General features: G+C 35.6%; 1 protein-coding gene across 9 annotated transcripts in view; it reads left to right on the top strand.

Moving 5' to 3' along the window:
- The window catches only part of MLLT10 (MLLT10 histone lysine methyltransferase DOT1L cofactor), a 297,166-nt gene that overhangs the window by 216,604 nt on the left and 56,987 nt on the right, over positions 1–23,575 (top strand). For 7 of the 9 annotated variants that reach the window (XM_066279459.1, XM_066279458.1, XM_066279455.1 and 4 more), the window contains 4 exons: positions 2,366–2,618; positions 5,676–6,245; positions 14,278–14,322; positions 15,213–15,245. In XM_066279459.1, coding sequence (XP_066135556.1) covers positions 2,366–2,618; positions 5,676–6,245; positions 14,278–14,322; positions 15,213–15,245 — 901 coding nt within the window. The remainder of the gene's footprint in view (positions 1–2,365; positions 2,619–5,675; positions 6,246–14,277; positions 14,323–15,212; positions 15,246–23,575) is intronic. The other 2 variants (XM_066279460.1, XM_066279461.1) reach the window with 1 other exon arrangement.

Below are 23,575 nucleotides of genomic sequence, written 5' to 3'. Positions count from 1 at the left end.
CAGCACTACTTCCAGTGACACGGGACGGACGCCTCACGGCTCCAGAAGTGTGTCATATCACTTGTTACAGCTAGCAGTGACAAATATGGAATTGGACATTGACCATCTCATTAGCCGAAAGCAGACTCATAGTTCCCATTGAAATACTGGTCAGGCCCTGGCCGGTTGGCTCAGCGGTAGAGCGTCGGCCTAGCGTGCGGAGGATCCGGGTTCGATTCCCGGCCAGGGCACACAGGAGAAGCGCCCATTTGCTTCTCCACCCCTCCGCCGCGCTTTCCTCTCTGTCTCTCTCTTCCCCTCCCGCAGCCAAGGCTCCATTGGAGCAAGGATGGCCCGGGCGCTGGGGATGGCTCTGTGGCCTCTGCCTCAGGCGCTAGAGTGGCTCTGGTCGCACATGGCGACGCCCAGGATGGGCAGAGCATCGCCCCCTGGTGGGCAGAGCGTCGCCCCTGGTGGGCGTGCCGGGTGGATCCCGGTCGGGCGCATGCGGGAGTCTGTCTGACTGTCTCTCCCCGTTTCCAGCTTCAGAAAAATGGGAAAAAAAAAAAAAAAAAAAAGAAATACTGGTCAGTTTGTTGATTTAAATATACTTGTTCTTTTTTTTTTTTTTTTAATGTTTCTTTTATTTTTTTTTCAGAAACAGAGTGAGAGTCAGAGAGAGGGACAAATAGGGACAGACAGGCAGGAACGGAGAGAGATGAGAAGCCCATCAATCATCAGTTTTTTGTTGTGACATCTTAGTTGTTCATTGATTGCTTTCTCATATGTGCCTTGACCGTGGGCCTTCAGCAGACCGAGTAACCCCTTGCTCGAGCCAGCAACCTTGGGTCCAAGCCGGTGAGCTTTGCTCAAACCAGATGAGCCTGCGCTCAAACTGGCAACCTTGGGTCTCGAACCTGGGTCTTCTGCATCCCAGTCCGATGCTCTATCCACTGTGCCACCGCCTGGTCAGGCGAATTTACTTGTTCTTTATCTTAAATATTGTATTTGTTCCCGTTTTGTTTTTTTACTTTAAAATATGTGCAGTGTGCATAGGGATTTGTTCATAGTTTTTTTTAATAGCCCGGCCCTCCAACAGTCTGAGGGACAGTGAACTGGCCCCCTGTGTAAAAAGTTTGGGGACCCCTGGGATAGACCGATAGAAAGGGAGTGAGAGATGAGAAGCATCAGGTTTTTTTTTTTTTAATTTTTATCAATTTTAATTTATTATGTTGTGTTTTTTTGTTTTGTTTTTTTCAGAGACAGAGAGTGTCAGAGAGAGGGATAGACAGGGACAGACAGACAGGAACGGAGAGAGATGAGAAGCATCAGTCGTTAGTTTTTCATAGCGCGTTGCAACACCTTAGTTTTTCATTGATCGCCCTCTCATATGTGCCTTGACCGCGGACCTTCAGCAGACTGAGTAACCCGTTGCTCGAGCCAGTGACCCTGGGCTCAAGCTGGTGAGCTTTTTTGCTCAAACTAGATGAGCCCGCGCTCAAGCTGGCGAGCTTGGAGTCTCAAATCTGGGTCCTCTGCATCCCAATCCAACGCTCTATCCACTGCTCCACCGCCTGGTCAGGCTAGCATCAGTTTTTCATTGCGGCACCTTAGTTGTTCGTCAGTTACTTTCTCATATGTGCCTTGACTGGGAACTACAGCAGAGCAAGTGATTCCTTGCTCAAGCCAACAACCTTTGCGTTCAAGCTGGTGAGCCCGCGATCAAGCCGAATAAACCTGCACTCAAGCTGGTGACCTCGGGGTTTTGAACCTGGGTCCTCCAGGTCTCAGTCTGATGCTCTATCCACTGTACCACCGCCTGGTCAGGCCTGTTTCAAAGTCTTGAATAATTTTTTTTTGGAAAGCAGCCTTCTGAATGTAAACATTCTTGCTTTAACCTGTGCTAACTCAATCCATATAATTTCATAGATATATTCCTCTAATCAATTTGTAGCACCTCACTTCTAATTGTTGCCTTCTTGTGCTGAACAATAATGCTGATTTTAATTTCATGCGTGGGAAATAGTATGTTCTTGTTTGAGAAACAAGTATCTTTTGCTTGAGAAACAAATATCTTTAGTATTATTTACTATGTGTCACTGGGTAAAATAACTTATATGTCCTTTTACTAATTGCTGCAATTTTATTCTCAAACAGTAAAAGTTATTTACATTTTTAATACAGTATTTGTAATAGATTCTAAAGTAATTATTTTAATATAACTTAGATGGACTTTTTAATTTTTGGATTGACATTTTTATAACAAGCTTTCATATATTTATCTCTCAAGTCCAATAATTTGTTATTAATTTGCATTATTTTTGTTTTGTAACCAAATTATAATCAGTTTGTTTCCTTTTACTTCCTCTCTCAATGAAAATGTTAGACTTATACGAGCACTAGCAGCAACTCTATATCTGGATCAATGAAGCGCTTGGAAGATACTGCAGCACGATTTACAAATGCAAATTTCCAGGAAGTTTCTGCACATACCACTAGTGGAAAAGATGTTTCAGAGGCTAGAGGGTCAGAGGGCAAAGGGAAGAAATCTTCAACGCACAGCTCAGGTCAAAGGGGAAGAAAGCCTGGTGGAAGAAATCCAGGAACGACTGTGTCAGCCGCTAGTCCTTTCCAGCAAGGTATTAATTCCGGTGTTTCAGTTAAAATGCTTGTTCTTATGATGATCAATAGTAGTTAAGTTTTGTAAAAGAACTTATTTTTTACTTATAACTAATGGATTATTGGAGATTATTTTGTGATTAGATGCTGTAGTAAGATTTCTTCCAAGACTAGTGTTCCTTGTTAAAATGTCTTTGGGGCTTTGGCTTTATTTTTTATGTTATGACATGTCCTTCTAAAGTTGAACTGTAATTTTAATGTTTAAATAGATATGGAATAAAGTTTAAGTTTGGGGAGAAAAACAACAAAAGCTGGAGTTTTTCTTTCTGCTCTATAAAAGTCATTCTTTTTTATAAATTGTTTTTATTTACTTTTTCTAATTATAAACTAAAACAGTGAAAGTATAAATTTTTAGGAAGTAAACAAGTGCTGGGTACTTTTTTAAGGGATCTAAAAAGTTCTCAGTAAATAGTAGTTGTTGATTTATTAATGCATTTATTATAAGGTTTGATGTTTAAAGTAGAATTTTGTTCAGCCTACATTTCTTTTGGTAAGGCTGCTATATTTAAAGCATACCCAGTTGATAAATAATTTGTTGTTTAACTGAAAGTTAAAATTAACTGGGCATGATGTGTTTTATATGACAAACCTCTTTTATAGAGGACAGAGTAACTCAGCTAAACTTTAGAATATGTTAGCCCTATGTTCTAAATTTTCATTTTGTGTAATTTTTAACATAACATAAATATTTTGAGAAATATAAATGTTAGAACTGCTTGAGATAAATATATTAGTAAAGTATACAGTAAATGTCCTTCCCCATTTTGCCCATTAGGAGTAAATGAGAGGAAGGAAATGTTCCTTTTCTTTACCCCATGCAAGCTTGTGCTAATAATAAAAATTGTATCCAAAGTCTACCAGGGTATAATTTGAATATGTGGAGAGATTTCTTAGCCTGTTGACCTCATTAAAAACTATATTCCTTTATTTTAAACTAACAGTTATTTTGGGCTTCAAAATTTGCCTTACAATACAAAAAATAGACAAATAGAAAAGAAATAACATGCCAAATTTGTTGTTTTATTTTAATAAGCTTACTTTATACTTGTTCTTTTTATGCCATGGTGGAAAATGAATAGTAAAACCTTAATTTTTAGTGTAACTTCATTCACATTTTAAGTATGATATTAGCAGAATTCAGTGATCTCTTCTTTACAATTAAGACCTTATTTTCCACTCTTAAAATTTTATTTTTGAGTTTTTAGTGTATCTTTGAAATACTAATCCATTTAGAAACAAAATCTCATTTTCTTAAGTTTTATAACATTGAGTCTTTTCCTGTCTCTGTAAAGACATGGTAGCTAAAAAAAAGAGTCATGGTAGCGAATATGCTGCTGCTGTTTTTTATATATCTGAGGCAATATTTCATAAAAATATTAAAAGTTGAAATATAAAGGTAGAATATTTCAGATAATTGGTTTTATTCTTTTCATTGCAGGTAGTATGTGAATTTTAGAAAAGATGCATTTAAAGTATTGGGTATACTATATAGATGTTTTAAAGTATTTGTTACTCTGTAGTGTGCTTTTGATGCCAGCTGTAGAAACAAATGTGTTAGAAAAAAAGACAGATGACAGATCAGAATGGATAATAAAGAACTGCTTTATAGCTTCTAATTAAGTGGCAAATTGCAGTTGTTCTTAAATGATCAATATGATATTAAATGATTTCTTAATATGTATGGTTTTCTATATAGGCATAGCTTGAAAGTGCTTACATAGGAATACTTTCATAAAAGCATAAAAATTTCAGAGCTAGATTTTAAACTTTTTAAACATGCCATTTCAGAAGAACTTAAAATTGAAAAATTAAAACTTGATACTTTAGTTAAAAAGAAATTCTTGTGTGTAAGGAAAAATACCTTTGCAAATATTTAGGTGAACTTATGTGTGATTACTTATGAATGTACTATGCAGTAAAATTTAACACTTAGCTTGAAATTTCCCTTTCACTCCAATAAATACTTTATTTTGAGCTTTTGTTTCTAAATCCATTAGTTAAAATATGACATAGTTTAATTTTATGAAACATAATAGGTATGTGGTTACAACTAAGTCTACATATTCCATTTGGCAAGCATGAAGAGAGGGTTTGGTGAAATGGGATGATGAACCAAATTGTGACTTATCCCAGCCATATTCTTTTTCTACCAGGTAAATTAAGAACCTGAAGTTCTTGTAGCTCATAATGACGTGGGGGGCTACTAATATTCCTTACCTATAGAGTATGGAAAGAATAAGCACTTGTGAGAGAAATTCATGAGGAACCTCTCCTGTGACTTTATCTTCAGAAAAACAATAGCAGAAGGCTGGTTTCCTTCCTTTCTGCAGTTTCATGGGAAGTGGACTGGGTGAATGTACCACCCAGATCACATAGATTAGGTTCTTTGTGATCATTTTTATTTGATTAAACCTGTGTTTTGGTGGGGTAGTTTTAACTGAATAACAACATTCACCAACATTATCTAGAAGTTAAAACTCAGAACTTATAACCTAAGAAGCATCTTTTGGTTCTTACTGTTCGTTATGAACATTTGTAAGCGTATCTTTAGTAACTGACAAAGAGGAAGTTCCCCTAACCAATCTGAGTTCAATTGTAGTCTTGTCAAAGGCTCCTTGAGACTGCTATTCTTCAGTCCTTCCTCGAGCATACACATATTGGGGGGAGAATTGATTAATGCTGCCATGGTAAAGGTAGGTTAAATAAAGCACATCTTATAACTTGGTAATTGTGTAAGTTATAGCTTGCAATTCAATTTAATAACTCTAAAATGACAGGTGTTTTTTAAAGATAATTTTATTGATAAACTTATTTTCAGTAATAACCCTTTTTAAAATCTACCTTTGTGTTACATAAGTGACATCCTAAGTTTTATAGTTAATTTTTTTCACCCTTTCTTTTTGATGATTGTATCATTTCTGCTGCTCATGGGAACTTTTGCATCCAATTTTTTTTTCCTATTCCTCCCACCCAACCCCACCCTTCCTTTTTTTTTTTTTTTTTTTTTTTTACTACAGGCAGTTTTTCAGGAACTCCAGGCAGTGTAAAATCATCTTCGGGAAGTTCAGTACAGTCTCCCCAGGATTTCTTGAGCTTTACAGACTCAGATCTACGTAATGACAGTTATACTCATGCCCAACAGTCATCATCAACCAAAGATGTACATAAAGGAGAGTCTGGAAGCCAGGAAGGGGGGGTAAATAGTTTTAGTTCCATAATTGGTCTCCCTTCGACCTCAGCTGTTATTTCACAGCCTAAAAGCTTTGAAAACTCATCTGGAGATTTGGGTAATTCCAGCCTTCCTACAGCAGGATATAAGCGGGCTCAGACTTCTGGCATAGAAGAAGAAACTGTAAAGGAAAAGAAAAGAAAAGGAAGTAAACAAAGTAAGCATGGGCCTGGTAGACCCAAAGGAAACAAAAATCAAGAGAATGTTTCTCATCTCTCAGTTTCTTCTGCTTCACCAACATCATCTGTAGCATCAGCTGCAGGAAGTATAACAAGCTCTAGTCTTCAGAAATCTCCTACATTGCTCAGGAATGGAAGTTTACAAAGTCTTAGTGTTGGCTCATCTCCAGTTGGTTCAGGTAGGGATTTGCCCATTGTTTTTCTCCCTTACTTCAACTGCCATCACTGTTCCATTACCTAAAAAAGTAAATTTATTGTAAGCTATTGTTAATGAAAAAAATGTGTTATGATCTTAGAACAACAATTTGGTGTTTGGAAAAGACATTTGGCATGAATTTGATGTTACTTAACTAAATAGAGGCTAAATAGTTTATTGGTCATTTTTATGAAACACCTAGAATTAATTTCCCATTTTTGTTTCTGCTTCACTTGCAGAGTATTTTTAAAACCAACTTGGAATTTACATTTGTGGTATTAAGGTTTTTGCACTCTATTTTTGATTGTTATTTGCTTTTGAGCTTTCTCTAAATTTTAGTCTTCATTTTCTCAACAGTTCCTCATACAAATTCTACTTGAGTTACTCCATCTGAAATATTTTTCAGTCAATGATAAATGATTTAAATTTATGGATTTTCACAGTCACATTTCAGGAGATACTTGAAATGATTTTTATTCTTTTTATTTTCCACTATGTTTAACAGTTTTTACCATTAACTTTATTATAGTATGAATAATTTATATATGTTGTTGTTAACATCGTGGGGTGCTTCTTCAATGTGTATTTATTTTCAATTTTTAAAAAACTTTAAGATGAATGTTTTAGACAGAAACTTAACAGTTTAGATATTAGTTAATGTCCACATTAATATTTTAAATTACATCTTGAATTTAAGGTAAATGATTTTAAATGTGTTTACTGTAAGCCTCGCTTTTTAAAATTTTCTGATTGTAGAAATAAAATTTTTGGCTAAAATCTTTATATGAATTTTATCAGTTCTGTTGGTGGAGAAGATAGTAAGAAATGGTATGGAAAAATAAATACAATTTAATGAAGAATAATGATGTATATTTTTAAATACAGATTTTTGGTTTTTTATGATTGTACAGATAATTTCAGTAAGGAAATATAAGATACCATTCTAAGGGAGAAAGGAGCACATTTAAGATCAGATGTGAAAAGTAGTAACTATAACTTCCACTTGTTTTGTGCCAGGGTCTATTAGTGCTTTATAATTATTATCTTGTATAATCCTCACAATAGTTTTATGAAGTAAAAATGCCTCTGTTTTACAGCTGATAAAACTGAGGCTTAGATAAGCAAAATAAGTTGCCTAAGATCACACACCAGGGAATTATCTCTGTTATTCATAGCTAGCTTCAGTGCCTGTGGTGGATCTCTAACAGCTTTTGTGTTTTGTTTGCTTGTTTTTTAAAGAAATGAGTGGAAAGTATGGAAGGATTGTTCCATTAGTAGCACTAGGGATGGTTCTAGAGCAGGATTTCTCAATCTTGGCACTATTGCCATTTTGGTTAGGATACTATATATTTTATTGTGCAGTGCTGTCCTGTGCATTGTAGGATGGTGGTCAGGATTTCTATGCCCTACCCTCCGAATTCCAGTAGCACCCAAAACTTTCTACCTCCCTTCCCCTGGAGGGTGGGGAGCAAAAATCATACTTGACATAGAACCACTGTTTAGAGGGGGAAAATATAAATTGCATTGAGAAATAAGTTCATTGAAAAGATTTAAATATATTGCATACTTGAATATACATTTTATTTATGTAATATGCAGCATATTTTGTATACAGTAATATGAAATATATTTGAGACCAGCATACCTTAGCAATTAGCTTTAGCTCCTAGTTACAGAAAGTAAATTTAGATAAATTTACTCAGAAAAAATTGAGTTTATATTTATTTTTAGCAAGAGGTACGGTAATAAGATGAATAACCTACTGAGCAAATTAGGCCTAAATTTGCTTTTGTAAAGAGAGATTCTCACTGACTTTCTATACGTAGAAGCCCAGTCTGATAGTGAATTTCAGAAATTGCATTAGCTGTCATTTCAATAACATATCTTCAAATTAATGGAATTAAAATAAATTGATTTACATCCCTGAAAAGATATTCCTATCTGTTACCGGTTTAGGGGTATTTTAGGCTTGGGAAACAGTATTCTTTACACAGTGATTATTTTCAGAGGGCAGTGTTTATGGTGTATTTGTGGAAAAAAATATGAATTTGTTTTCCTTTACCTCACCATTAGGTAAACATGAATTTAGGTAGAAATTCCCATCAATATTATTATTTCATGAAAATAAATGCCTTAAAATTATACTTGCTGGTATTTTTTTCTTAAACTTGTGCTTAAGTTTTTTCTTAAATTTGTATGTCTTGTTAAAGTTAAACATGTAGTAGAATAAGATTAGTTACTTAAAAGTAAGATAATATATTATTTAATCTTATACATTTTAATAGAAGTTTTAGGATTAGATAATAGTACTGTCGTATTGATGAACTTAGTACTAAAAAATCTATTCCTACCTAGAGGAAGCTGGCTGCCATGAATAGTTAGAAATTATGCCTTCTTGGCTTAAATTAAGAATTACTAACTGCTGTTGAAACTTAGTATATGTTATATATTGTCTTAAGCACCTGACAGGCATCAGGTATTATTACTCATTTGGAGAAGAAACTGAGAGAATTCTCAAAGCTCTAAGTCAGGGGTCCCTAAACTTTTTACACAGAGGGCCAGTTCACTGTCCCTCAGACCGTTGGAGGGCCGGACTATAAAAAGAACTATGAACGATCCCTGTGCACACTGCACATATCTTATTTTAAAGTAAAAAAACAAAACGGGAACAAATACAATATTTAAAATAAAGAACAAGTAAATTTAAATCAACAAACTGACCAGTATTTCAATGGGAACTATGCTCCTCTCACTGACCACCAATGAAAGAGGTGCCCCTTTCGGAAGTGCAGCGGGGCCAGATAAATGGCCTTAGGGGGCCGCATGCGGCCTGCAGGCCGTAGTTTGGGGACCCCTGCTCTAAGTCATGGAGCTGTGTATTTTCTTAGCTTTCAAACAAGTACTGTATAAAATTCAAGGGATGTTTGCTGATGAGAATCTAAAACCACTCTGGTATACATGTCAATCATACTTTGAGGAACAGGATCAATGAGAGTATTTAAGCCAATAATTTAACTTGCAACTGTAGTGTCTCCTACTAGCATAGAAATATTAACCTTTCCTGTGTACTAATTTTAGATTGAGAAATAATTCAGTAATTATAAAAGCAGGAAACTTTCTATATATAAAATAGTGGGAAGGAGACAATGTATACTGTGTACTGAGTTATCAAGAATTATTTTTTATGGCGCCCTTTTAAAAAGATTCATTGCTGTAATGACAGGTTCATAATTTAGTAATGATGAAAGTGACCTTTGTAAAAGCCTGTTGGTTATGATGTTAGATGTCCTATAATCCTATCTTCATGAGGTTAAGGACTGTGTTTGTCATGTTCAGCACTGTCTGCTCACTGCCAGCACAGTGCTTTATGTTAAACATCTTTAAAAAATGAATGAATACTACTAGTAATCACTGAGAATATATCATGTGGTTAGTAGTATTCTGTGTTATTTTGTACTTGCCTTCCAGGTGTTTATGACCAGATTGCAAGGAAAATTATTTGTAAAGCTTTTTATGTACTGGAGGCCAGTTTAGGTCTATAATTAAGTTGGAGAAGCTGAAATTTGGATTGGACTTTGGAGTAGGCAGAAAATAGAAGGCCAACAATATTATCAGAAAGTAAAGGTATGAGTATACTCGACAGATAAACTTAATAGAAACAAGATGCTTGTGTTTAAGGGGGAATGGAGGTAATATGGATTAAATAGAGTAGAATGAATGGATTTATGCAGAGTTGAATGCCAGACTGAAGAAATCAGGCTTATAGGCTAGTAGTCTTTTTCTAGAATAAAAATCATAGACTTAATTGTGGCAACTTACTATTAAGTGAATTTATTGACAGAAAAAATACTGCTGCTTTCAGTTTATAATAAGAATAATATATTAAATAGCACCTAACAGTTTCTAATGAACTCTTCAATTACTATCTCCTTTAGTCCTTGGAAAAACCTTGTGAAGTAGGACAGCTACAACTACTTATATTGTCATTATTTCTCCTGTTTTACCACAACTAGGATATCAAGCAGAGTAGAAATTAGGTCCTAGGCCTGACCTGTGGTGGCGCAGTGGATAAAGCGTTGACCTGGAAATGCTGAGGTCACCGGTTCGAAACCCTGGGCTTGCCTGGTCAAGGCACATATGGGAGTTGATGCTTCCAGCTCCTCCCCCTTTCTCTCTCTCTCTGTCTCTCCTTTCTCTCTCTCTCTGTCTCTCCCTCTCCTCTCTAAAATGAATAAATAAAAAAATTTAAAGTAAAAAAAAAAGAAATTAGGTCCTTAGGATGTGATTTTCTTAAAATTATTAGTAGAATTCAGAGTAATCAAAGTTCTCTTTTTACAGTTCAAATTATAGTAGAGTATATGTAGCAAGACATTTATTCTAGGAGCCCTCGCGCTTATCAGAATAGAAACCCAGAGAGCACCTGTAAACTCTTTGTGTTATCAGTGGTTTGGATTGTAAGATTTTAACTATAATAAATTGAAATATATCCTGATGAATGATCTACTGTTTTATGGTGACATGTATAAGATGGAAAATTAGTGTGTTGTCTTAAACAGCAAAAGGTTGTAAGTTTTGGTTTATAGATTATATTAAGCTTTTGACTGAAGTCTTTCCTACAAATATTTTTTTCTTTCTTTTTTTAAAATTTAGTTTAATTTTAGTGAGAGTAGGGGAGGCAGAGACAGACTCTCGCACCAAGATCCACCCGGCAAGTCCACTTAGGGGTTGATGCTCTGCCCATATGGGGCCTTTTGCAACTAGAGCTGTTCTTTAGTGCCTGAGGTAGAGGCCAAGGAGCCATCCTCAGCGCCCAGGGCCAACTTGCTCCAATCGAGTCATGGCTGCAGGAGGGGAGGAGAAGAGAGAGAGAGAGAGAGAAGCAAGAGGGAGAGGAGTAGAGAAGCAGATGGGCACTTCTCCTATGTGCCCTGACTAGGAATCGAACCCAGGACATCCACATATGGAGCCTTCACTCTACCACTGAACCAACTGACCAGGGCCCAAATATTCTTTTAAAATCTTAACAAGTAGGCACTTAGTCTTTTGAGACATTGAAAATTAGTAAGCATTTGAAAGAGTTGATGTGCTGTTTGTTCATTTCCTGTTTTCTATTTATCTCAGCCACATTATGAAAGTTTATGATTTACTAAAGTGAAAGTTAACATTTAGAAACATTTATTGGGTAACATTGGTTAATAATACACTGCTCACAAAAATTAGGGGATATTTCAAAAATGAATATGAAATGATAAAAAGGAAGCATTTGATTTTTTTATTTAACAAGAACATTAGAAAAGCAAACGACACGTCAAAGAAAGTTGTTAGATTATGCAAATGAGATAAAAACCAACTTTTGTTTCATTGGTGAAAATGCACTATACAAAAGGCTGAAAGTACTGGAGTATCTGCATGTTCCCTGATCCCTTAATATTGTGAGAAATATATATAAATTTCAGATGTACAACTTTATAATACAACACCTATATACTCCATTAGTACTCACCACCAAAGAAATTTAACATTTTTTCTTCACAAAAATTTTGTTATTTCCTCTGAGAAAAATCTGGTATTCATTACATTATAAGGAGTTGATGGTTTAACATTAATTTTTTTTTAATTTTGGCATACTTTCAACATACACAGTTCTCTATTTTAAAAAATCTTAGTTGTCTCTAGTTCTTTAATATAATGCCCTACCTTTCTAAGTTAAGATACTTGAAGTCTATCTAGTTCAGTGATGGAATCCTTTAGTGGTGATGAATGCTACAAAGCAGATATTGGAAAGGCACTCTTGGTTGTGATTCTATCTAGTTAGTATTAAAACCTTAAAGATTTGATGAGGATGATTTATTTATACAGATAAATCACTTCAAGAGAAGTTTGTTCTGACTTCTACGGAAATATGAAGATTATGAAAGTTTAACTTGAGCCCATATACTGTAACTATGAAAGGGCTCTTGTTAAATATATCCCTATTTATATCATATGTACTTAGGTAATATATTTTAATTAAGAATAGACTGATTCTGTAAATAAATAAGATACAAAGATACTAATATTAATCCAAAAAACTCACAAGAGTAGAGTTACTAATACAATATTGTAGACCAAGGAATAGATACAATTATTGAGTATAATTCAAACCTATCTTAATGACTCAGGTTCATGGTTTTATCTACTTTGATTATATTGGATCTTAAATGAAAATCATATAGGTTATAGGATATTAGATGCTGCTAAAACTAGGATATACCTTGGAATTTGCTTTCTTGGAAAATTCTCTGATATTCTTTTGGTTTTCAATGAGTTGAGAAGTTGGGCCTATATCACAGCTGTCTTTCTATAGAAGTACTAGATCGAGGGCCCTAATAGCCATGTTTCGTTTTTCCCCATTGAGAAAATTCTTTGGCTATTCTGACTGTCCTTTGATTATTTTTCACTACTATTTCAGACAGCTACCATTTCGCTATAATGTACCATGTTAGTCTCTTCAGTAGCCCTCACTTTCTTTTTAAATCTCACTTGTATTGGATTTGTTAATGAAGCATTAAAGTTTTAAATTCTCCTACCATGTCTCATGTTTGAGTGTCCCCTGGAAAGGAATTTTACACAAAACTGGTCTATATGTCTGATTTTTTTAAACAGCATCAAATATAAAGTTCTTTATTCGTTCGTTCGTTCATTCATTCATTCATTTTAAGTGAGATGAGGGGAGATAGTGAGGCAGGCTCTCTGCATGCACCCCAACCGAATTCACTCAGCAACCCTAAGGTTGATGCTACAATACTGAGTGTCTGAGTCTGATGTGTTAGGACCAACCAAGCTATCCTCAGTGCCTGGGCCAATACTCAAACTAATGGAGCCACAGGCTGCAGGAGAGATGGGGGAGAGAAGCAGATGGTTGCTTCTCTTGAGTGTCCTGATTGGAATCGAACCTGAGATGTCCATACCCTGGGCTTACACTCTTATCCCCTGAGCCACCAGCCAGGGCCAAATGTAAAGTTCTTTTAAAATTACAGTCATTGAAAGTGAGTACTTGCTTGCTCTATCTTGCTTTGTCTTACTTTAAGTTATTCAGAGTGTGCCCAAGATTAGGCTCAACTTCTGAGGTACATATGTGAGAGATGGTTGCCTGAAAGGCTCTGTTGTACACATAATTCTTAGTAGTCATGTTTTTGGTTTAGTGATATCCAGGAAATTACTAGATATCCCTCCTTTAAAAGAAATTGGCCATCAGTGTTAGCTACAACAGAATATCCGTTTATAGGTTAGTGGGGCTAGGAGTCACAACCTTTGTCCTGGTTTTATCAACTGTTACTGCCTTTGCAATGTCATGTAGAAATTTATTTCCAATTTTCTGAGCAGCTTTTGCTTTTAACAGTGGTTTATAGCCTCATATCCCTCTGCTTGTTCTCATTTGGGTGGAGTAAAGGAGAAAGAGTAATAATGGCTTATTCATTCATTAGTGTCATCAAAAGTGAAAGGTTACAAGAAAGTAAGCTGAATGCAGTTTAATGAGTTTACTGTTCTATAAATCATAACGGATTTCTGCTTACATATAAAATAATTTTCATATACTTAAATTGTAATTTCTAATCAACCACAGCATTCAAGTATTTCTGATAAACTGTTTGCATCTAATGAATTATATAAAACACATTAGTTATATCACATTGCCTAACCACACTTTTTCTTAGTAGTGAATCCATTTATTCTTAGACATTTATTCTGCAGATTCATTTGTAAGCTTTTATGTCTTTTCCTCATTCTTTGCTCACACACGCACACGCATATTCCCACACTATCCCATTAAGATCTGTGAGAATTCCATCATGTTTGATCCTCCTACCCCTCACGTCCCAATTACTGGCTTATAATTTCTGTTCCCAGTTTTGTTTGTGCTTCTCAAGTAGACTTTTAGGTGATGTTTTTCTATTTTTCTGGTCTGTTTCTTTTTCTACTCCATAATCACTGGCAACTTCTTTGCTGATTTCATTTTTCCTCCCTCCCAACAGAAATTTCCATGCAGTATCGGCATGATGGAGCTTGTCCAACAACTAGTAAGTTGTCGAACTGGGTTGGTAACCCAGGCTTGTGACTCCTACTCTGTTGCTTTTTCTAGTATATTATGCCACCTCTGAACTTGTAAATATTAGTATTTCAAAATGCAGTTTGTTTTTAATTGAATAGATTTTTTTCTCATACAAAAATATCTTAAGTTACTGCTTTGTCATTACATATTACATATTAATTACATTGCATATTAATCTTAAGTTAATATGTTCAGGATACATATTAACAAATTGTCAACAAATTTTGTTTACTGTTTGGCCCTTTAATATAGTACTTTCGTTGCAGAATTGTGACTTCTTTCACCAGTGAAGTAATATTTTCAGTATTTTGGTTTCCCTTAATCTTTATGCTAATAAAACTTTTTAATATATGTGTCTTGGCATTAGATATTTTTCTTGCTTAGACTGCTATATTTGTTGAGACTATTATACTGAATTCCAGGATATGAGAATATTTGATTGGGTTAGATGATAAAAATGAGGGTTTTCTTGATAAGTATTGTTGAGTGTGACCAAAGGTGGATTTACCTATGCAGAATTACATCTAGGTACTCATTTTTTGCAAGAAGGACTTTACATCGTTAGACTATTGAGCATTTTTCTCAAAGTAATTTTGCACATGTATTTATTATTAAGGAAATTTGTCATTATAACACATCAGACATTTAAATTTAGTAGGTAGTATATTGACAAATACAATATGTATAACTTGATATCATGTAAAAAATGAGCTGAGCTTGCAGTTTTTAATGATCCAAGCAATGATACATGGTAGATTTACTGAGGTTTTATCATACTGATTCAGTCTATGCCTATGTATTTCTTTTGTGTGTTTGAGAATGATCTTAACCTGAACTCCTTTTTTCCTTACTTAAAAGCTTTCTCAGAGTTGCTGAATGCAATACACAATGGTAAGTTTTATTAGAATCTTCTCTGGTGGTTTATTTATCACAAAGGTTGCTGTTTATAGAGAATCCGATTGACAGATTGCATGTTCTGTTGATGGGTTGAAATCCAGCTATGCAGTGAGTCAGTAGTTCAGCACCTAGTGAAAACTGTGGTCTGCCTCCAGGAGGAGGTTAGGTTCGTATATGGTAGTTCATCCTCTTTGTGAGGCAGAATGTAACAGTGTACTAAGTTTATGAAAGTCTTTTCTATTTTTTTAGTTCTTTTGAGTTCTCTCCTGCGAGCACAATTAATAATTGGTACCTGCCTTAGGAATTTACTACTTCTTCCACAACTTGAAATGAAATTTTTATTTTTAGGACTTTAAATTAATGTATAGAATACTTTTTTAATTTACCTCTAATTTCCATATAATGATTAAAAGGAAGATAGTTTTTTAAATTGTGTCTAATTTGGACCCGGTTTTTCTTTCTTTCTTTTTTAAGTGAGAGAGAAAGAGAGCAAAAGAGAAGGACAGACAGGGACAGACAGACAGGAAAGGAGAGAGATAAGAAGCATCATCTCATAGTTGTGGCACCTTAGATATTCATTGATTGCTTTCTCATATGTGCCTTGACCGGGAACTCCAGCCGAGCCAGTGACCCCTTGTGCAAGCCAATGACTTTGGGTTTCAAGCTAGCGACCTTTGGGCTCAAGTCAATAACTTTGGGGTCATATCTTGATCCTACGCTCAAGCCTGCGACCCCACTCTCAAGCTGGCAAGCCGGCATTCAAGCCTGTGACCTCGTTTTCAAACCTGGATCCTAATCATATCAGGTTGACAGTCTATTCACTATGCCATCGCCGGTCAGGCTTAACTGACATAACTCTTATTTGTTCAAGACTGTTTATATTATTCCAAACAAATTGCCAGCATATTTTTATTAACTTTATGAACTCTTGCATATTTTCCTAATGTAGTTTAATTTACAGTCAATTTGCATTGTGTTGTATTATATGTCAGGTGTTTGCAAAATCCACAGTCATTAAGAGAATAATGGCATGATTAGCAGGCAAGATACACATCATGATTTGAAGGTGGGGGTGGTTGGAGCATGATTTATAAGTGATCATTTAATAACACATACTTTTATTTATAACTCTTGCTTTCCTATATAACCTGGCACTGCAGAGTCTTAGATAGTGAATACTCCACATAAAAAGGAACTCTTGAACATTAGGTCTTTAGAGGAAAAGGGATTGGAAGCATTCTTGAGAATAAACCAAACATGTTACCCATTCTTTGGTAGGAAACTATAAAAAAATTAAGAGGCTAAACTTTTTTTTTTCAGTTTGCATTGATAAATTTATTTAATTTTGCATAAATTATGCAAGTTTGCATAGATAAATTTCTTTAATTTTGGAATATTAGAATTTGAGGGAATGCTGAAAGTTTGAAAAGAGTATATACTTGGGGTAAAAAGAAAATAGTATCATGGGGAACAATTGTCAGTGCACTGCCACATACATTTTTTTGCCTTTATTAACTATATATTAATGGGACATTTGTCATGTTTCTCTGTATGGATGAATGATATTAATGTCATGAGATTAATTTCTTTAAAAGTTTTAGTTTTACAAGATTGTGTTTGAGAGCGTACTTTAAATGTAGTCAGATAGTTGTATAATGAATGTTAGTTACATAAAGAAATGAAATAAGTAATGGACTTATATTTTTTCTTATTTGTTTTATAACAAAGTCTGTACCCCCTTTATTCATTTCACCTTCTCCTCACTTGCCCCCAAAGCAGCCAACAATCTGTTCTCCATATCCATGAGCTCACTTTTTTTTAAGATTCATCATGTAAGTGAGAGCATATGGTTTTTATTTTTTTCTTTCTGATATATCTTACTTAGCATTAAGCCCTAGGGTACAATATTGTCACAAATGGCAAGATTTAGTTCTTTTTTATGGCTGAATAATAATATTTCAGTGTGTGTGTGTTTTCATTATCCATTTATCCATCAGTGGACATTAAGATTGTTTCCATGTCTTGGCTATTGTAAATAATACTGTAGTGAACATAGGGGTGGATCTCAGTGTCCACAGGGGATTGGTTCCAGGACCACCCCCCATCCCTCACTTGAGGACACCAGAATCTGTGGATGTTCAGGTTTCTTATGTAAAATGCATAGTATTTATACATAACCTATATAGACATCCTTTCATATACATTAAATACCATATTTCCCCATGTATAAGACTCTCCCATGTATAAGATGCATCTTAATTTTGGGACCTGAAATTTGAAAAAAGAAATGTATTACATAAAGTTATTGAGCTCAAGTTTTATTCATCATAAAATTTATACAACTTCTTATCACTGTCAAAATTTGTAAAAAAAATCTGCAACCACTGAATAAGATGCACCCAGTTTCTAGACCCCAAATTTTTTGGAAAAGGGTGTGTCTTTTACATAGGGAAATACACTAATTTCTTATAATACTTAATAAAATTTAAATGATATCTTTATAATTGTATTGTTTAGGGAATAATAATAATAAGAAAGTTTGTATATGTTTAACAACAACATAACATTTTTACTGCAATATTTTTAACGTGTAGTTTGGTCAGATCTGCAGGTGTTGAACCCATGGATATGGAGGATCAGCAGTATCTTTTCAAATTAGTGTTTTGTTAAAATGCCCAGAAGTGGAATTTCTAGATCATACAGTAGTTCTAATATTTTGAGGAACCTCCAAACTGGTTTTCATGGTGATTGCACGAGGTTTCCTTTCTCTAGACTCTCACGAACACATTATATTCCTTCTGTTTTTCTTATTAGCTGTTTTAACAGATGTGGGATGATTATCTCAGTGTGATTTTGATTAGCATTTATTTCTCTAATGATTAGTGATGTTGAGCATCTTTTCATGTACTTTTTGGCCTTCTGAATGTCTTCTTTGGAGAATGTCTCTGCATCTTCATTATTTTAATTGGATGTTTGGGGTTATTTTTATTTTTGCTCTTTATATATTTTGGGTATTATTCCCTTATCCTTATTAGGTATATGATTTACAATTATTTTCTTCTGTTTAGCATGTTGCCTTTTCATTTTGTTGATAGTTTTCTCTGCTGTACATAAACTTTTTAGTTTGGTATAGTCCCGGTTGTTTATTTTTTGCTTGATATCAGAACTAAAAAAATTATTGCCATGAGCAATACCAGGGAGTTTACTGCCTGTGTTTTCTTCTAGCACTTTTATTGTTTCAGGTTTTACATTAATGTCTTTAATACATTTTGAGTTAATTTTTGTGTGCAGTATAAGACAGTGGTTCAGTTTCCTTCATTACGTGTGGTTCTAGCACCATTTATTGAACAGGCTACTCTTTCTCCATTGTATATTTTCTTGGCTTCTTTGTTGTAAATTAATTGACTGTATATGTGTGAGTTTATTTCTGGGCTCTCTGTTCTCTTCTACTGATCCTATCTGTTTTAAGGACAATATTATACTGCTTTGATGATTATAGTTATGTGGTAAAGTTTGAAATCAGGGAGTGTGATGCCTCAGCTTTGTTCTTCTTTCTCAAGATTACTTTGATCATTTGGGGTTTTTTGAGGTTCTATACCAGGGGTCGGGAACCTTTTTGGCTGAGAGAGCCATGAATGCCACATATTTTAAAATGTAATTCTGTGAGAGCCATACAACGAACTGTGTATGTTATACATTATCCAATAAAAATTTGGTGTTGTCCTGGAGGACAGCTGTGATTGGCTCCAGCCACCCGCAACCATGAACATGAGTGGTAGGAAATGAATGGATTGTAATACATGGGAATGTTTTATATTTTTAACGTTATTATTTTATTAAAGATTTGTCTGTGAGCCAGATGCAGCCATCAAAACAGCCACATCTGGCTCGCAAGCCATAGGTTCCCAACCCCTGTTCTATACAAATTTCAGGACTGCGTCTGACCAGGAGGTTGCACAGTGGATAGAGCATCGGACTGGGATGCAGAGGACCCAGGTTCGAGACCCCGAGGTCGCCAGCTTGAGCAAGGGCTCATTTGGTTTGAGCAAAGCTCACCAGCTTGGACCCAAAGTCGCTGGCTCAAGCAAGGTGTTACTCGGTCTGCTGAAGGCCCACGGTCAAGGCACATATGAGAAAGCAATCAATGAACAACTAAGGTGTCACAACGAAAAACTGATGATTGATGCTTTTCTTCTCTCTCCGTTCCTGTCTGTCTGTCCCTATCTATCTCTCTCTCTGACTCTCTCTCTCTGTCTCTGTAAAAAAACAACAACAAAATTTCAGGACTGCTTGTTTTATTTCTGTGAAAAATGTCTTTGGACTTTTGATAGGGATTGCATTGAATGTGTATATTACTTTGGGTAGTATAGACATTCTAATAATATTAATTATTTTCAATTCCTGAGCATGGTCCACCTTTGCATTTATTTGTGTATCTTCCAATTTCTTTCATTAATGTCTAATAGTTTTCAGTGTACAGATCTTTCACTTCCTTGGTTAAATTTATTTCTAGGCATTTTAGGCATTTTATTATTTTTGATGCAGTTGTAAATAGAATTGTTTTCCAGATTTCTCTTTCTGATGATTCATTATTAGTGTATAAAATCACACAGATGTTTGTATACTGATTTTACATCCTGCACCTTTACTGAATTTATTAATTCTAACAGTTTTTTGGTGAAGTATTTAGGTTTTCCATATATAATACCATGTCATCTGCAAATAGTGACATCTTTCCCTTTTTTTTCCTTTCAGTTTTACTTCTTTCTAATTTGGATACCTTTTATTTTCTTGCCTAATTGCTCTGGAGATATATATATATATAATTTTATTTTGGTGAGAGAGAGAGGGGAGAGGGACAGAAAGGGACAGGCAGGAGGGGAGAGAGATCAGAAACATCAACTCATAGTTAGTTGTGTCACTTGAGTTGTTCACTAATTGCTTTCTCATATGTGCCTTGACTGAGGGCTCCAGCTGAGCCAGTGACCCCTTGCTCAAGGCAGTGATGTTTGGGCTCAAGCCAGCAACCATGGGGTCATGTTGATGATGCCACGCTCAAGCTATTGACCCGGTTCTTAAGCTGGATGAGCCGGCACTCAGCCGGTGACCTCTGGATTTCGAATCTATGTCCTCAGCATCCCTGGCTGACACTCTATCCACTGTGCCACTGCCTAGTTGGGCTGGACTTTTTGTTGTTTTTTGTTTTTTTTGTATTTTTCTGAAGTTGGAAACGGGGAAGCAGTCAGACAGACTCCCGCAAGTGCCCAACCGGGACACACCCAGCATGCCCACCAGGGGGCGATGCTTTGCCTATCTGGGGCGTCGCTCCCTTGTAACCAGAGCCATTCCAGCACCTGAGGCAGAGGCCACAGAGCCATCCTCAGCGCCCGGGCAAACCTTGCTCCAATGGAGCCCTGGTTGCGGGAGGGGAAGAGAGAGACAGAGAGGAAGGAGAGGAGGAGGAGGGGTGGAGAAGCAGATGGGCGCTTCTCCTGTGTGCCCTGGCTGGGAATCGAACCCGGGACTCCTGCACGCCAGGCCGATGCTCTACCACTGAGCCAACTGGCCAGGGCCTGGACTTGTAGTTTTAATTGCAAAAACAAGCGTAGCATTGGCATTCCGTGAAGTGAAATTTAGCCTATGGAAGATTGAGAAGAGAGATGCTTGGACTTAGTTAGAGAATCTCTGTTTATGTTTTCTCTCCTTTTTTCCCCCAAGTGTTAGCTTTTTTAAAATTTTGTGTTAAAATACACATAACATAAAATTTATCATTTTAACTTATTTTTACAAATTATAAGGAAACTTTTATTTAGAAAGTTCTAGAGGTAGTAGAAGTGCACCAGCTGGGCTGCCTGTGCTCAGGAAACAAGTCACAGAGGCAGAAGAAGGCTGTTAGAGTTTAGGAGAGAGAAAGGCAAAGGTGACACACCTTGAGGGGAAGGAGAGGGGACGGGGAAGGTGCAGGCATGCTCCTGAGAGGGAGAGCCTCTTTTTAACTGTTTTTGATTGTGTAGTTCAGTAGTGTTAAATATATTCATATTGTTCACAACTTTTCATCTTATAAAACAAACTCACTAAATAACAGCTCCTATTTCATCGTCCCTTAGCCCCTGGCAACCACCATTCTACTTTCTGTTTGTATGAACTTGACTTCCAGATACCTCATGTCAGTAGAATCATACAGTATTTGTCTTTTTGTGACTGGCTTGTTTCACTTTGCATAACGTCCTTGAGGTTTATCTGTGATAGCTTGTGTCAGAATTTTCTTCCTTTTTATGGATGAAGAATATAGTTCATTGTATGTATTTGCCATCATTTTATCTACTTATCTGTTGAGGAATATTTGGGTTGCTTTTACCTTTTGGCTATTGTGAATAAACTGCTTTAAATATGAATGTGCAGATATCTTTTGGAGTCTACATTTTACCCAGAAGTACAGTTGCTGCATCATGTGGTAGTTCTATTTTTAATCTTTCAGAAAGTACCATACAATTTGCCCTAGTGGCTGTACCATTTACATTGCCACCAACAGTGCACAAGGCTTTCAGTTTCTCCATGTCCTTGCCAACATTTATTATATTTTGATAGTAAAGAATTTAATGAGTGTGAGGTGTTGAATGTTAGCTTCTAAATTTTTTTTATTACATTGGAATGAAAAGCTTGATATTTGTCAGTGGTGGGGGGAAGGGAAAAGAATTTACATTTCATCTTACTCTATTTGTTTTCTGTGGTTGCTGTAACAAATGATCACAAACTTAAAACAACACAAGTTTATTTTCTTATAGTAATATAAGTTAGAAGTTTGACATGGACCTCACTGGGTTAAAATCAAGGTTTCCAGATGTTGTTCCTTTTGTAACTGTTCTAGGTGTGAATTGGTTTCTTTACATTTCCTGTTTCTAGAGACTGATGACTTTCCAAAGTTTATGAGGACTCTGATGACTAGTTTAGGCCCACCCAGGCATCCAGGATAATCTCTCCATGTCAAAGTCCTTGATTAAATACTTTAGTCCTTTTTGCCTTATAAGGTCCCATTCATAGGTTCTGGGCGTTAGGCATGGATATGTTTCGTGTGGGGATGGAGGAGCATTAATCTGCCTACTGTATTTGCTCACAACTATTCTAACTGTTCTACTTCAGGAAGGTTTTGCTTAACATTCAGGACTAGGTTTTACTAATAAAAATATTGAATGAATAATATTGGCTTTAGCACCTTTTTGGTTACCTCTTCTCCCTTAAATTACTACTGACCATTTCTTGTTACTGATTCCAAAAAATAGGTTTTTAACTTGATTTTGTTGCCATGAATGTGGTGGCCACTTTATCTTGAAGCTCTGTATATTCCACTACCACATTTTCCTTCTTTCCTTTTCTTTTCTTTTTTTTTTTTTTTGTGATGACAGTGACAGAGAGACAGAGAGAGGGACAGATAGGGACAGACAGACAGGAAGAGAGATGAGAAGCATCAATTCTTTGTTGTGGTACTTCAGTTGTTCATCAATTGCTTTCTCATATGTGCCTTGACCAGGGGGCTACAGTAGACCAAGTGACCCCTTGCTCAATCCAGCGACCTATGAAATATTTCAAAAGTACAGAGAGTAATACAGACATCATGAATTCATTACAGATTTTACACCTGTTCATATTTTGCCATGTGTTTATAGATTTTTTTCTGAGTCTTAGATGAAATATTTGATACATTAAAAGCACCCCTGGCCAGATAGCTCCGTTGGTTAGCATCATCCTGATGCACAGAGGTTGCCATTTGATCCCTGATCAGAGCACATACAGGAGCATATTGATGTTCCTGTTTCTCATTTCCTCTCTCTAAAATCAGTAAAACAAACATTTTTTTTAAAAAAGCACACTGTGTTACATAGCACACACCAATCAAAAGAACACTAAGGAACGTACCACCAATTTGAGAAATAAAATATTACCCGCACTGCTGAAGCCAGCACATGCGCTTCACCATTGCCTTTCCCAGACGAGCCATTCTGGATTCTATGTTTATTATTCCTTTGCTTTAATTTGTTTTGCATGTATATATGTATAAAATCTCATTCTCTTATCTCATTTTTATATTACCCTCCTCCTTTTTTTTCTCATTTTTAAATTAAAATTTATTTTGTTCATCACTATTTATTCCCTTTGTCTCCATCTCTCTTCCTTTTCTTGAATATGATTCTTGCTCTACTTCTTCACTATCTCATTCTCATTTTGCCCCCATTTTTTAATGCAATAAAAATTTATATAACAATTTACCATTTTATACATATAAAGGTGTACAATTTAGAGGTTTTTATGGTATATTCCCAATGCTG

This window comes from Saccopteryx bilineata, chromosome 5, assembly GCF_036850765.1.
Source record: "Saccopteryx bilineata isolate mSacBil1 chromosome 5, mSacBil1_pri_phased_curated, whole genome shotgun sequence".
Taxonomy (NCBI): domain Eukaryota; kingdom Metazoa; phylum Chordata; class Mammalia; order Chiroptera; family Emballonuridae; genus Saccopteryx; species Saccopteryx bilineata.
The sequence above is the reverse complement of the archived record's forward strand: the minus strand, read 5'-3'. Positions and strand labels throughout refer to the sequence as shown.